We start from the raw sequence: 14425 nt of genomic DNA, 5'->3' as shown, positions 1-14425 counted from the left end.
GATAAGATAATATGTATTATCACAAGCTCATCCCAAGTGGCTTGCTGCTTCTCCAGTACTCCTTGGCTTTATGAATGGGACTGGTGAGGTTCGCTGTTGTTTACACCCTTGTTAGCAATTCCTTCCCTAAATGAAAAGTTCTTCCCTGAACTAGTAAATGAACCAGAACTCTAATGATGTCACTAACTCATGAAGAGTTGGCCGTAACTTTCATTGTGGACTTTTGAGAGAATGGATGAATGAAGAAGATTTTTTACATCATAACCTATCTATCCCTTCCTTCTACGGAAGTCTTTAAATGAATCATGATTTCGGGTTGGAGTGAACAACCCCATTGAGAGTAGGAATGCTTTTGGAGGCATATGGTGTTTTATTGATAATAGTCATTAAATAATACTGTGTAATCTACTGAAAAATTGCTTTTCTCTGTTGTTCTGCAGGTCATGACTTCCGGGAGAAGGAACTTACAGCACGAGCTAGGTTTCTGAAGAAAAATTTCTACTTCGACTGTGCTTGTGTGGCTTGCTCCAATCCTGCATTATTCCCAGAAAAGGTGAGGAATTCCTGGAATACGTTGTCTTTTGGTGTAGGCTGAATGGTTGCTATATACCTTTCGTTTGAATTGTGTTCTATATTGAATTAAGCATTCTGATATGTGAATTATGTAGCTCTAAACCTTTGGAATCCATATTGATGATTAATATTAAAGAAATGAGGTTTTGTGATGTATCTAGGGGAGCATGGTGCTATGTTGGAGTATTGGGCTATTGATGTAAGGGTGTGAAATACCTAGTTATTTTAATTTTAAATTACGGAATTGTTTGACCAACTCTGACTTTGACTGAAATTTCAACATTTTGTCTGATAGGTAGAGGTCCGTGAAAGTGGTTTTATTTTTTGCTAAAGTTCGTTTTAAAATCATGTGATTTCGGTGTTATAGAAAATCTTGGCGGTGTTATTATAATGCTACAATTTTCCCACGTTTATAGGCATTTTATTATTTTATGGTTCACATTTCATGAATACTTATACTTTTATTAAGCATTTTACATAACATTTAACACAATTTCGATTGTACAAAATTTCTGATAAAACTAAATGAAAGAAATGGTTCTACTTATATTCGTTCAAGGTATGTGAATGGTTCAAGTATTTAGTCTTGGTGAATACGATCGGCAAACGGCATATTCCCACTACCTCATTTGTGTGTACTTATGTGTGTGTATAAGAGCCATTCAAGAAATTTTGGATTGTCAAGTTAAGTAACTAAATAAAGCCTTTAAAAATTTCTATAGTAGCAGCAACGCTCCTTTGTTTTCTTTGACTAAGTGACTGTGTTCAAATGATAGCTGTCATTTAGCGGGTCCCCTTTCATTCGCAGGTTTATGTGTATTCCTACTGATGTGCTTTAACAAAACATCTAGAATGAGAAGCTTTCTCACATGAAAAAACAGATATTAGATTTGGCCAGTGTTAAAATGATTTTTTTTTTGCATTGTAGCTCAGTGGAGAGCCGAATATCCGACGGTCCGTCTGCCAATAAGGAGAACCCCCTCTCCTCCTATCCTTTCTGTTCCTTCCTTCCTTTCCTCTCCTGCTTCGTGCTTTCAAATAACCATACGTGTCTTTAAACGAATCAAATCGCGCAGTTGACGGCATGGCGGCGTTGACGGCCGCCGTGGTCACCACGGCGCCCATTTCAATCCGGCCCGGCGGTACGCCGTCTACGGCGTAAAATACAGGCAGTGCTACATTGAGGCCGCTTTCTGACGAAACGACTTTTCGCCGGTCGCCGTTCACGTCATGACGCCGTGAAATTCAGGCCGCTTTCAGACGAGACAGCTCTCTGCTACGCTGTGGGCCGTGCAGCGAACGGCGGCCCGATCCTAGCCAGCAGCCGTGTTTAAGTCAACGAAATTGTTACATTAGACCCACACTCAAGGTTTTCCTGCAACAAGTTATCCAATAACGCTGTCTAATGCGTCGCCGTGAGTCACCGGAATTACTGCTCGGCATTGACGCGTACCGGGCGCGTGAGCTTGTATTTCCGGTCTTCCGCGGCCGCGTTAAATTTCTTCCGCACATTTTAAATTCATAATATCTAATTCTTCAGGTGAGAAAGCGCCTCATTCCAAATATTTCAAGATTGATACATGGGAATCGAAGAGAGAGGCTGTGATAAATTTAACGGCAAATTCTGGCGCAGAAGTCACTACAGTGCGCGATATTACGCGGGTGCGTTATGCGCGAGACTAAACGAGCCAATTGACCTTGGAATCGTAATGAGATAAAGCAAATGAACGTCAGCAGCGTTAAAAAATGAAGGCTTAGCCTTTAATAGATTGTGACTCATTAGATGTGATTTTTTTCGCTAATCCACCTAAAATCACACAAAACGCGAAATTTCGTTTTTATTCACCGATTTCGCGTTATTTCGTTTTATTTTGCGTTATTTCGCGATATCGCGTCTCGCGAAATTCACGGACCTCTACTGATAGGAGATAGCCAGAAAGTTTTTTGATACATTCATGTAATTTTTATTTATAACTTTTGGGAGTTCTGTGATGTATCAAAGTAATTCTAAGTTACTTAAAGACAAAGTAGTTAACACATGCTGATTTTTAGCCATGCTATGTTGAACATTTTTTCTCTCACAAAATACTTGGGCACTGATGGATTATCAAATTCTGTTTTTTTCCACCCAATCCTCACACACTCTCACGTAGTTATTCTGCCTACTAAACTGCTCCAATGTCTACTGAAGATCAGGGGTAGGTAGAGTTTTGGCTTCCCCTTCTTCTGAACCTGGGTTCAAATCTGGGTGGTTGTAAAGATTTTTCAGGAATTTCCTAGTCCCTGCTTGTGGTTTGTGGAGTGCTATTCAAGTACCGCACTCTGCCTGTCAGGTGAGATGTTAAGCCTTAGTCCCCTCGGTACTCTTTGTTAAGAATAGGGTAATGCCGATACTTGATTTTTCTCCACCCTTCCTAACCTATCTTTCCCTCATGGCACAAACGTATTACTGCTCTTCGTTGCTTACAATTATAGATGAAGAAAACAGAAAAAAACTGCAGGTGATAATAAACTGAATATTACGATTTATTTTTGGCATCAAAAAATGGGATCGGATTAGTAGCTCGTATGCCCACCTAAATTGGATGAAATTCAAACAACGTGTTGCACCAACAAATGTTCGCCTTTATCATCTCACCTGCCTTACATTCAAAATACTTTCTTCTGGTAACCCACCATATTTGTAAAAAAGATTCATTTGGAAAAGAAATATTTAATACCCACCAGAAATCACAATTGACGTTCATATCACTCACCATGGAACATCTCACCTTAATAAATCATTCATGGTAACAGCTGCCAGAATATGGAACTCACTACCGATAGAACTAAGAAATTTGCCATCAATACATATTTAAGACTAAAGTGTATAAGTTGTCTCATGATAGTTCATTGCAATTCCCAGTGTAACTAGCCATGCTGACGTGATTGATTACTGATATGATGAGGGAAGAATATATTTTGCATTCATGATATAATTTCCTATTTGTGCTACGATTTTCTGTTAGACCTGAATGTTTTCTTCTGAATTAATAGTGATATTGTTTCCAATGTATTTAAAATGCATGGAAATTTTTTGTGACTAAATATCCGATTATCCGTATTGAGATGGAATTTAATGTATATGCTTGTATAGGTTTATATTAGAGATGTGCGAATAGTATCCGCGAATACTCGAATACCTCGAATAATAGAAAGTATTCGATATTCGAGATCTCGAATAGTTATGCCAAAGGTACCGTCTCGAATACCTCGAATACTTTGAATTTCGCGTCATACACTGTCGCTCGCACGTCGTTGGTAGTTGACTCGGAAAAATGAGAACTCTAGTCGTCTAGTGCATGCAGCGCTGTTTTAGGCAAGCTGACGAAATACATCAAATTCACGGGTTCGAGCGGTGAAAAGAGTTCGACGTGGGGAACCGAAATTGATCGGATGAAAAAAATCCGAAAATCCCAAGTGTCCCCTATCAGGAGAACCTCAGTTCCGTGGGATAGCAACATTGGCGCATTTCCCACGATCCGCTATCCCCATCCATTCAGCGTTCGCCCCACCCCCTCAGACGATTTCCTCTTCCCCGAAAACAAAAAAAGGTCCCGGCTCGTGCAGGGATCGTATTACGAAGACCTCAGCTTTGAAAAAAATATCAAGTTACCGGAAAATAATAGAATCGTGTTTCACCCTTCCCTCTTTCTCCCCACTGACCATTTTCCCGCATCCATCTTTTGATAAAATGAGAGGAGGTGTTTGCCGTGTGTCCTTTGTGGCTAATAATGACAGGCACTTATTTTGAATCTTCCCCAGGAGATGAAACTACCATAGGGAGGAACTCAGTGCCGTGGGATAGTGACATTGGCGCATTTCCCACGATCTGCTATCCCCCTCCATTCAGCATTCGCCTCACCCACTCTTGACGATTTCCTCTTCTCCGAAATCAAACAAAAGATCCCAGCTCGCGCAGGGATTGTATTACAAAAACCTTAGCTTCAAAAAATATCAAGTTACGCGAGAAAAATAAAAACTTGTCTCGCACCCACCCCCTTTTCTCACCCACTGACCTTTTTCTACCTACCTGCTTCGAATTTCCCCCTTTCTCGAGGTCAACTGCTGCACGAGTCATTTACTAGCCCGAAAGGTGTCTAACAATGACTTTCGGCAATTGTTATTACACCTTTATTGGATTGAAATATTAGTAATGTGCGCGTAATTTAAAAAAGAATAAGACCAAACACGACATATTTCTGACTTTATTTAAGCATTTTGCGCAGGAAAATAAATACCGGGAAGAAGAAGAAATACGACGGAGGCGTAATGCTCAAATAGGGTGGTTTCCTATTATTTTTTATTGCCTAAATCGAAATATTAATACTCCTGAAGTACGTATTTAACGCTTTTAGAGTTTTATAAGACGATATTTATTTTTCGCGATTAAATTAAAAGTGAAAATTTTTAAGCGCGCGAAAACGCGACGGGTAAGTATGAATGCCGGGAAAAACTCCGCGTGACGTCGTTCTGGTTCCCGCTGCCGCAAGTGAGGTGACCTTGGGGCGAGGCCTCTGAGCGCTATTACGACGCAGGATGCTAGCAGGTAGCCGAGTACCATGCTAGCTGGTAGCGCTTGGCTTAAATAAGGATTATTAATACCTTATCAAACAGACTGTGTGATTATTAAGACATGTTTCCCTGAGCTCTGTGCCTCATGCATGCATTGGTAACCTCAGACGATGTAAAACTCCGATTCTCTCGTGTAGAAACTAGGTCCCCGTGATGTCACGTGGAGTGGCATCGCATAGGCGCCAATCTGGCCTTTTTCAAATGAGGTAAAATTGAACATTGCCATTAGTCTAAACCGGTATTTCTAGAACGAAATAATTTGTATATTATGAATACACTAATGGTGGGTAACGAATCACAATCAATACCTTTCGTTTTCTTTAATGAAGGAAACTACCCTATTGTTTACATAAAATTAAAATATTCCATTAATCAGCTAAATTCCTATTTGAATCCTTTAAAGGCAATCACAATTACTCGCCAAAGTCTTGGGTTTCCTGCTGCATAGGCGACCTAGTCAAACATTTTCACATTCATCGTTTAGTATTCGAGGTATTCGAAATTCGAGGTATTCGAAATTCGAGGTATTCGAATATTCAAGCAATGATTTAATATTCGAATTCGATATTCGAATTCGAGAAATCTACTATTCGACCCATCCCTAGTTTATATTTTATTTTCTTTTCTCCTTTGTTTTTTTATTCTTTTTGTATTTAATGAGGCTTGCTGTCGTGTTTATTTTTTTCTTTGTACCTCTGTCAAATATGCTTTTTACTGAATTGTTGTGCTCTTGTGAAATATCTCATGGGTCAAAATGGCCCACAATAATAAATTAATCTGTAATCAATAGTCAAATGGCCTAAGCTTTCGGTCGCCTCCTCAAAATACCTTCCTACCTACCTTCAGTGACTATTTGGGGTGACATTGTCTGAAAGGTGTCACTAATGGTTCTTTCAGGAATGATATTTATATATGCATGAATAAGGTTAAGGGCTTTGTTCTAAGTTGTATGAATGAAGCAATAATTTTCCTCCCCAGTATTTCAAGGCTCACAGATGTCTCGAATGTGAGGGACCAATGCTGCGAATGGAAAACTCTGTGATTTCTTCCAATCCATGTATAAAAAGTGAGGATGGCGATTCGGTGATAATCAAACCCAGTTTCCAAGACAGCAAGAAAGAAAAGAGGAAGAGCAAGTACAAAATCCGTAAAGTTCCACAGAAAAGCAATGTAGTGCAAGACATAGGTTTTATGGACAACTATTTTGTGTGCCAGAACTGTAAAGCTTTTAGGAAAGAGAGTGAAGACTTGCATAAAATCTGTGAAGGTGCTACACATCTTTCCAAGGGTGAGTGTTTTCTCTTGTTGATTCTTTCCTATAGTTTAGCTTGTTAGTTTAGTTCATACCCATAATTTTGAGTTGAATATTGATCAGGGAATGTGAGGATTGTGATTGTAATTTTTGCGTTTTAAAAATTGCATTATCCCTTTTATATTCAAAGAGGAATACAGGCGGTCCTCGACTTTCGTACAATTCACACTTTCGTACGTTCAAAATTTACACCTTTTACTTGACTTCCGTACGCTAAATTTGGACTTTCGGATGTTGGTTTGTATTTTTTTTAAATTCCCGCGATTTTTACTTCGCATCCCAACATTCAATTGTTTCAAATGGCAGTATATGCGAACAATACGAATGTATACAATGAAGGGGATTATTGGTAGTCGACTCTAATCTAGGTGATTTATTTGAGAGAGAGACTGCCTGCTATAGGCTCCTTCATCAAGAGAAGAAGAAAGCCTTCATTGGAGAGATTTTTCAAAAAAAGTTGACTAGACATCATCAAATAGCTTTCAGTAACACTAGTAAGATGTTCTTTCTAATTGTGTTTTTTCGCTTGATTGATGTTTAATTTATGTACACCTTCAGCAACGATATTGCACGAAATATCACCCGAATTCCGTTTTTCTATTGTCTTTTTTGAATAACATGCGAAATATACGCGATCACGAATATCACCTGCCGAATGTCTAATTTTGGTGTAAAAATTAAAAGGCATCCAGAATGCGGGTTCAACAATTACATTTTGTTATACTTCTTGATATGTCTTTTTATTATAGTGGACGTAATAAGTGGAATGTCAACTTAAAACGCTAGATGATTTGAGGAATTTTATTAACATATTATTAAAATTTAGTGAATTTAAATAAAATCCGTGAAAAAAAAGGTTTTAGTACGTATATGTATATCGCTCTTTTGGAATGTAACCCCTAATTAGTATGGAAGTTAATGGTTTGACTTTCGTACAAGTTATCGGGAATGCATTGTGTGCGAAAGTCGGGGACCGCCTGTAAACATACATATATCCTCATTCAAGTTTAACTTCAGCATTTCTTTTAAATAAAAATGAGATAGGCATTGCTGTATATATATGTACATTATTTATTTTTTAATGATGTATTTTGTATGTGGAAACAATGTATGGACGATTCTATTTGTTTTGTAATGAAATTAAAACATTTTAAATTTTAGCTTGATGAAATCAATGGCCCATCCACATTTACCAATAACCAGTTTTCATGATTTCCAGCAGTCTTAAAATTTTCTGAATTCTTTCATATGTTATGTAGGATTTGAAATTGGTAAAGGAATGAGCTTTTTATCTGAATTTTAACCAAAGTGCATTTTTTTCCTTTCAGGGAATGTTGCTTTGAAAAGCCAAATGGTTGATGTTGCTTTAAGTTCGTTTGTAGAGTGCTTAAGGGTGTACAAAAAATGTCTCTATAAAAATCATATGAGATTCGTGCAGATTCTAGATATGCTGGGGAAATCGCATGCTGTTAAAGGTAAGAATTAAAAAAATAAATGTAGTTGATAGAGTTTATCTGCAAATCTGTTATCTGGTTGTGTCACTTGAGGCATCAAGATATGTCAGGCAGATATTGTTTTGGATACTAATCGAATTCACAATTGAAGAATAGAATATTGAAAATCATTTTAATTTTATTGTATGTGTAATTGCTTAGTTATAAGTCATACAATTACACTGAACAAGTGGGTAGCCACAAATCATTGTGTTCTCTTCCACTAATCACTTTTCTTTATTATCTAGTATTATCATTGGATATCAAAACTACTTGCCTGGTTAAAGAATAGGGTAGTTTCCTTCATCAAAGAAATCGAAAGGTATTGATTGCGATTCGTTACCTACCATCAGTGTATTCATAATATACAAATTATTTGGTTTTAGAAATACCGGTTTAGACGAATGGGAATGGTCAATTTTATCCTCATTTGAAAAAGGCCAGATTGGCGCGCATCCGGTGCTACTCCACATGACGTCACAGGGACCTAGTTTCTATACGAGTAGATAGGAGTTATACATCGTTTGAGGTTACCAATGCATGCATGAGGCACAGAGCTCAGGGAAACATGTCTTAATAATAACCTATTAAAACTGGCTAAGGTCAGAAAGTTTTCCTCGTTTGATAAGGTATTAATAATCCTTGTTTAAGCCAAGCGCTACCAGCTAGCATGGTACTCTGCTACCTGCTAGCATCCTGCATCGTATCAGCGCTCAAAGCCTCGCCCCAAGGTCACCTCACTGGCGACAGCGGGAACCAGAACGACGTCACACGGAGTTTTCCCGGCATTCATACTTAGCCGTTGTGTTTTCATGCGCTTGAAAATTTTCACTTTTCATTTAATCGCGAAAAATAGATATCGTCATTTAAAAATCTTAAATCGTGAAATACGTAATCCAGGAGTAAAAATCTTTCGATTTAGGCAATAAAAAAATAATTGGAAACCACCCTATTATCTCTGTGCAAGCATAGAACATGTAGCAAAATAATTACATATTTGATGAATTTGCTAATGTTTTATAATAAGAACATGTGTATTTTTTATGTTGGCCCTGTTTTTACATTTGTTCTGTGGCTGAAGCATTAGAAAGTATGAATAAAATCGGTAGTAGAATACTGGAAGAGTTCTAAAGATATAGTAAGTTTATAGTCCTTAAAATGGTTTTTTTTACCAATTTTTGAAGCTTTTGGATGTATCCTTTATCATGCATAATTTAGTTTAGTTCTTCTGCCATCAGAATATCACATTACAGCTGTTAGGATGAAGTAGTTAAAACTTATATAATACCCCACTCTTGCTTTCCTGTTCTAGGTGATTATTTGTCTGCCCTGGATTGTGTTATGCAGTCTCTTCCCATACTAGAGAAGTTGGATTTTGGCAACATGCTGTATGGATTTCAGTTGCAGAAGTTTGCAGAACTGACCATATTCTCCCTGATGCAAATGGAGCGCTCTACGGTTTTTAAGTAAGTTTTATGTTACACAATGGTTAACTGAAACCATGAACTCTTTTTTTTTTAATCATCGAATTTATATATTTTTCATGCACGTGTTCCCTTTCCCATTGTGACAAATGTTGTGTAACTTTCCTAGCAATTTTGAAAATATCAGGCTATATTCCCGGCCAGGTTCGAGCCATGCTTATTTTTTATTGGATTAGGTGGAGGTAGGCTTGTTGGCATTTTAATTTTTAATTCGGAAGGCGCATTAAGCTATTTAGTGTTTTACTTTATTGCTACAATGTCAGTAAGGCTAATACAAAAAACTCAATTATGAAAGTGCTGCACTGTGTACCATTGTACCAACTTTGGGAGTTTAACCTTAGTGCCAGCAGGCCGATCCGTCGGCCTGGGGGTTTTGAAGAGTGCCAAGGGTTGATCTATTATCCAGTTTTATTTACACTCATGCCTTTTATTTTTTGTGCTTCATGTAGCTTTTGTAACTATTATATACAGTTGAGGATCTCAAATCCGGAATCCAGAAACCCAGAAAACCAGAGATTCGGAAGGTTTGAAAATTCCTTGGGGTAGTGTTTTGACTTGCCACCTCCGAGCCTTGTTCTGGGAAGAGTAGGAAGTTAGCACACGCTATGAACATATGCTAACAACCTAGGCTGGGACACGTAAGGATCTCAAATACTGAGCACCAGAGCCTGAATGCATTTATAAATTACTTAATTAACAAAATATACCATGGAGACCAGGAATCCATAAAAACCAGAAATCCAGAAACCCTTTGGTCCCAAGCTTTCCGGATTTGAGGTCCTCAACCGTAGTATCTGTTATGCTTTAACATATCCTTAAGTATTGATAGCAAATGAAAAAAGAAGTTTCTGAAAATGCCTAGCAAAGGCTAATTCTTCATTAGAAGCCGGTGAGTCAACTTTTAAAATGATACCTTATTTATCACTGCAGTGTTAATGGAACATGTACAGAATTTCAGAAAAAGACCTTTCAGAAATAATATGTAGTATTTCGTCGGTTGAGGTTCCTGTTGAGGGGGTTTGCAATTTCACCTTCTGTTGGCAGGTGAAGCACAGGGGTCTTCTATGTACGCAGTTTTATTTAGGGTGAAGTAGAAATATGCAGGCTCTAATGAAAAATATGGCAACCAAAACTCATCATTTTCTCTTGTGAAAGTACAACAAACCCTTCTTAGCAGACACAAAGAAAGTTAGTTGAATGAATATCTTATTAATACAGTAGACTCTCGTTATTATGAAGTTCACGGGACCGAAAAAGAGGTTGGTTATAACGAAGTTCGTAAGAATGTTTCTTTTAGGAATCATCAAAAGAAAAAAAAAACACTCTGTCAAAATTTCTTGCCCCTTCAATCTCCTACTCGTATAATCTTCAGAGTCAAGTGTATAATATGCACGATTAAATTATGTGCAAGTCCTCGATATACGAAGAAGATGCGTTCCGAGACTTTGCTTGTAAGTTGATAAACCAATACAAGGCAAAGAGGAGAGTTGTTATCCTGCAGAATGCAACGCTGCATCACAATATTGTGTTAACTCACAATTGTATTGAACAGATCTTGCTTGTAATGTAGTCTGAGTTAAAAAAATTGTTGTCCGAGGGAAGGTAGACTGGGCGAAACGCTGAACAGTTCCTGACTTCACACCAGATTAAATGATACTTTGTTCAGATTATACCCAAAGGGCGAGTACCTCTATGCCACGTCGTGTCTCATCGGCAAACTCCAAAGGTGCCAAATTTGAAATTTCAGGCGCACTTGAATTTTTCAAATGTTCATATCTCTGAAAGTTTGTAAATCCAATGTGTGTAGGAAGAGGACTTACTGTACATCCAATTTACGAGTGTTAATCAGTAGGTCACCATAATTCCACAGGAATGAAGCTTATTATATGATGTTGTGTGCATATTGAAGTATCTCCTACTGAAGAAAGAACTAAAATTGACTCTCTTGGGCACAGTACAAGAAGAGAACTTTAACATAGATCAATGTTGATAACATAGTGTAATAACATTGTAATCCACCTAAATGCTGTTGCTTTTTCGCCGGACTTCGTAATAAAGGTCATTTTGTAAACGCCGGTACCAGGAACGAGGTTCGTGATTTCGTAATAACATTTCTTTACTATCGATTCGTGATTTTGTAATAACATTTCTTTTACTATCAATTGAATAGGCCTTTTCGTCAACCTAGGCCTTACCAACAAATTGCTTTGCAATAACGAGAACTTCGTAATAACTTTGTTCGTATTAACGAGAGTTAACTGTATACATAATTTTAATTGCTTGCAAGAGGTAATAGTTTATCATTATGTGGATGATATGTGTAATTATTCATAATGGACTCTTGCGAGAGATTACAAATGTGGTGATCACTGTAATGGCCAAATTGGTATCCAAGTTTCTGCTGGCCTCATTTTTATGCACCAACTGCAGCAATTCTGTAATTTCCTCCATTGTATCATAATTTTGATTGTTCCTTCTTAGGTTAAAGTACAAGCGGTGCAAAGAGTGTCTCTCGTCAGCAAAAGATATCTATGAAGAGAATGGTGGAAAATGGCTGTGGGTGATGGGAGAGCTTGAAAAGCAGGAACGGGTGCTTGAGGTGATTGGTCAGTGGCTCAAGAAAGACAATGGACTCTCCGTGAAGGAGACAATTCAGCAGCATTTCCCTCAGGACAGCAGGCTCAGTCAACGCTTTAATTATGTTTTCTTATACCTAGACTATTGGTTTTCCGAGAGTCTTATATCGTGAGAATTTATACTATTTATGATTACTTAATTAGAAGACTTAAGTGTTAAATGTCTTAGAAAATGTTTAAGAGGGTGTTGCTTGTTATAAACAGGGAGTGACAAACTCAAACGTTTCTGAGTTAGTACAAGTGAATGTGTGGCATTTTAATGTCAATTTCTCCGTCCGATCCCGTATACTGTAGTTAGCTGCTTAAAGAAATTGTATTTTTGTAAGCAGGGCTGCAATGCTAATTTTTTTTCCATGACTGTGGGAGTTTTTGAAGAAATTCCTCGACCTGAAGTTGAAATCTTCTCACAATAAAAAAATTTGTGAATCGTTCTCCATTTCTCTTGTAAATGGGTGTCAAGTCTTCATGTGATGTTACTCAGTGTGTGGATTGGACTTAATGTTTTTGCTTGCGATCTTTCAATGGACATTTGTACATGAAGAATAAGTTTAACTTATTTGAACTATTTCTCTTATCATCCCTCATAAAATTTTTAAAAAATCTCAATTATGTGGAAGGTAAGTTCTTTTTTCAAATCATCTCAAATAGTTTTGAATTTGTCGAAAGTCCCTTCTTTTTGAAATTTTACTGTTGATGGGGAAGGCATAATGTTAGATCTTAAGGGACTTTAATGGTTGAAATGAACTACGTAAGACTTAAAAGCTTATGTTGCTACACCTGAGTAGCAAAAAGCCAAACTTTTTAATGCATTCTTTGAATTTCATTGAAGATACTCAGAATTAGATCTGTGTTCCTTTTTTTATCTCTTTGAATTTAGATGTGTTGAAAGAGTTTATGTGTTACAAGAAAATGTTGGAGTATTTAGTAGAGTGCCATGCATTATAGTCACAAATTTATGCTTTTCATATTGATATTAGTGATACATGTTATTCCTCAGGGTTTTTTTGTATGATTAAGCCATACCTTGAGATTAATTTGCACCTTTCATTTTGAGAAGGGAATATTATTAAGTAGTAGGAGCGAAGTGGTGTTTTATTTTATTTTTTTTTTTTTCCATCGGAGGCCTCTCTTAAGTTTTCAGTCTCCGTGGCTGGGATGCAAATACCTTAAAACCCCCATTATTATATGCTGTATTGCAAAATTTCTCCCAAAATTTTAATGTACGATTTTCCCACTCCTACCTTCAGCCTATTGAAGCAAAATAGGCAAGGGATTTGTAAGGATGTTTAATTTTTCTCATTTTCTTATTATTAAGCTTATGAAATGTGATAAAAAAGATATTATATTTTTCTGGAATTTCCACAATTCTGCGATAACTTAGCTTGCACTTTGTGACTTATTATCAATTATTTTTTTCATTTTGGTGGGGTTTGTTCATTCTTCATGTTCACCTTTAGAAACCAAAATTATTTCGTACTTTGCGTTTATTGATTTTTTTTACACTCACTTGAATCTGTTGAACAACCCCATGTATGTGCAATAATGTCCATAAAGGATGTAGTTTAAAGTTCCCATTTGATTATATTTTAAATATTTAATGGAATTCCTTCATGTGGATTAAACAAGGCTATTTGAATTTTTGATCTTTTTGGAAGGTGCCTTTCGATTGGAGCTACAACCTATTTGTGGAGTTCAGTAATCATCTGAGACCTTTTATTTGTATTTGGTACAGTTCTTGTTACATGATGGCTGAAAATCGATAATGGTCCTTCAATTTCAAAATCAGTCTTTTCCTACAAAATCAATTTTGTGAGTTATATATTTTGTAGTATATATGCTTCCCCTATGTCCATAAATTTTTTAAGTATTGGTCTATTTATGAAGTGGAAAAATTATCTTCATGCATTATGTATGCTGTTACACGTTAACGTTGTCTTCCAATGGGGTCATAGCCATTCATGATCATAAGAGGGAGATTTTCTTTGCAAATCCAAATGTTTGCATATTGTGAACCCTAATGTGCCTTGTGAAGTTCCTTGTTTGGGATGTCATAAATGTGAATATATATATTGTGCTGTTGTTACATTGTTAGGCCAAGGTTCAATGTACAACACTTTGTTTCTTAATAAAAAGAGGTTGAACCCTTGAATCTTTTATTGGTTTTATTAGCTCTTCAGGTTTCTAGCTTGGTCAATTTTGGCCACCACCTGATGTTAATTGTCACTCATTATTTCATGAAATTTTTTGTTGATGCTTGATAGTTATTTTAAGGGATTCGATTGTTACTGAGAGGACGGGAATGGAATTGTTCTC

General features: G+C 37.0%; 1 protein-coding gene across 1 annotated transcript in view; it reads left to right on the top strand.

The window, feature by feature from the left end:
• The window catches only part of LOC124161090 (SET and MYND domain-containing protein 4-like), a 50929-nt gene extending 36668 nt beyond the window's left edge, over window positions 1–14261 (top strand). The window contains exons 11-15 of the mRNA XM_046537283.1: window positions 441–553; window positions 6166–6475; window positions 7828–7974; window positions 9305–9458; window positions 11958–14261. Coding sequence (XP_046393239.1) covers window positions 441–553; window positions 6166–6475; window positions 7828–7974; window positions 9305–9458; window positions 11958–12225 — 992 coding nt within the window. The 3' untranslated portion in view covers window positions 12226–14261. The remainder of the gene's footprint in view (window positions 1–440; window positions 554–6165; window positions 6476–7827; window positions 7975–9304; window positions 9459–11957) is intronic.
• The last annotated feature ends 164 nt before the right edge of the window (window positions 14262–14425 follow it).

Source organism: Ischnura elegans, chromosome 6 (assembly GCF_921293095.1).
Source record: "Ischnura elegans chromosome 6, ioIscEleg1.1, whole genome shotgun sequence".
Lineage (NCBI taxonomy): Eukaryota > Metazoa > Arthropoda > Insecta > Odonata > Coenagrionidae > Ischnura > Ischnura elegans.
This window is presented reverse-complemented; position numbering and strand designations above follow the sequence as displayed.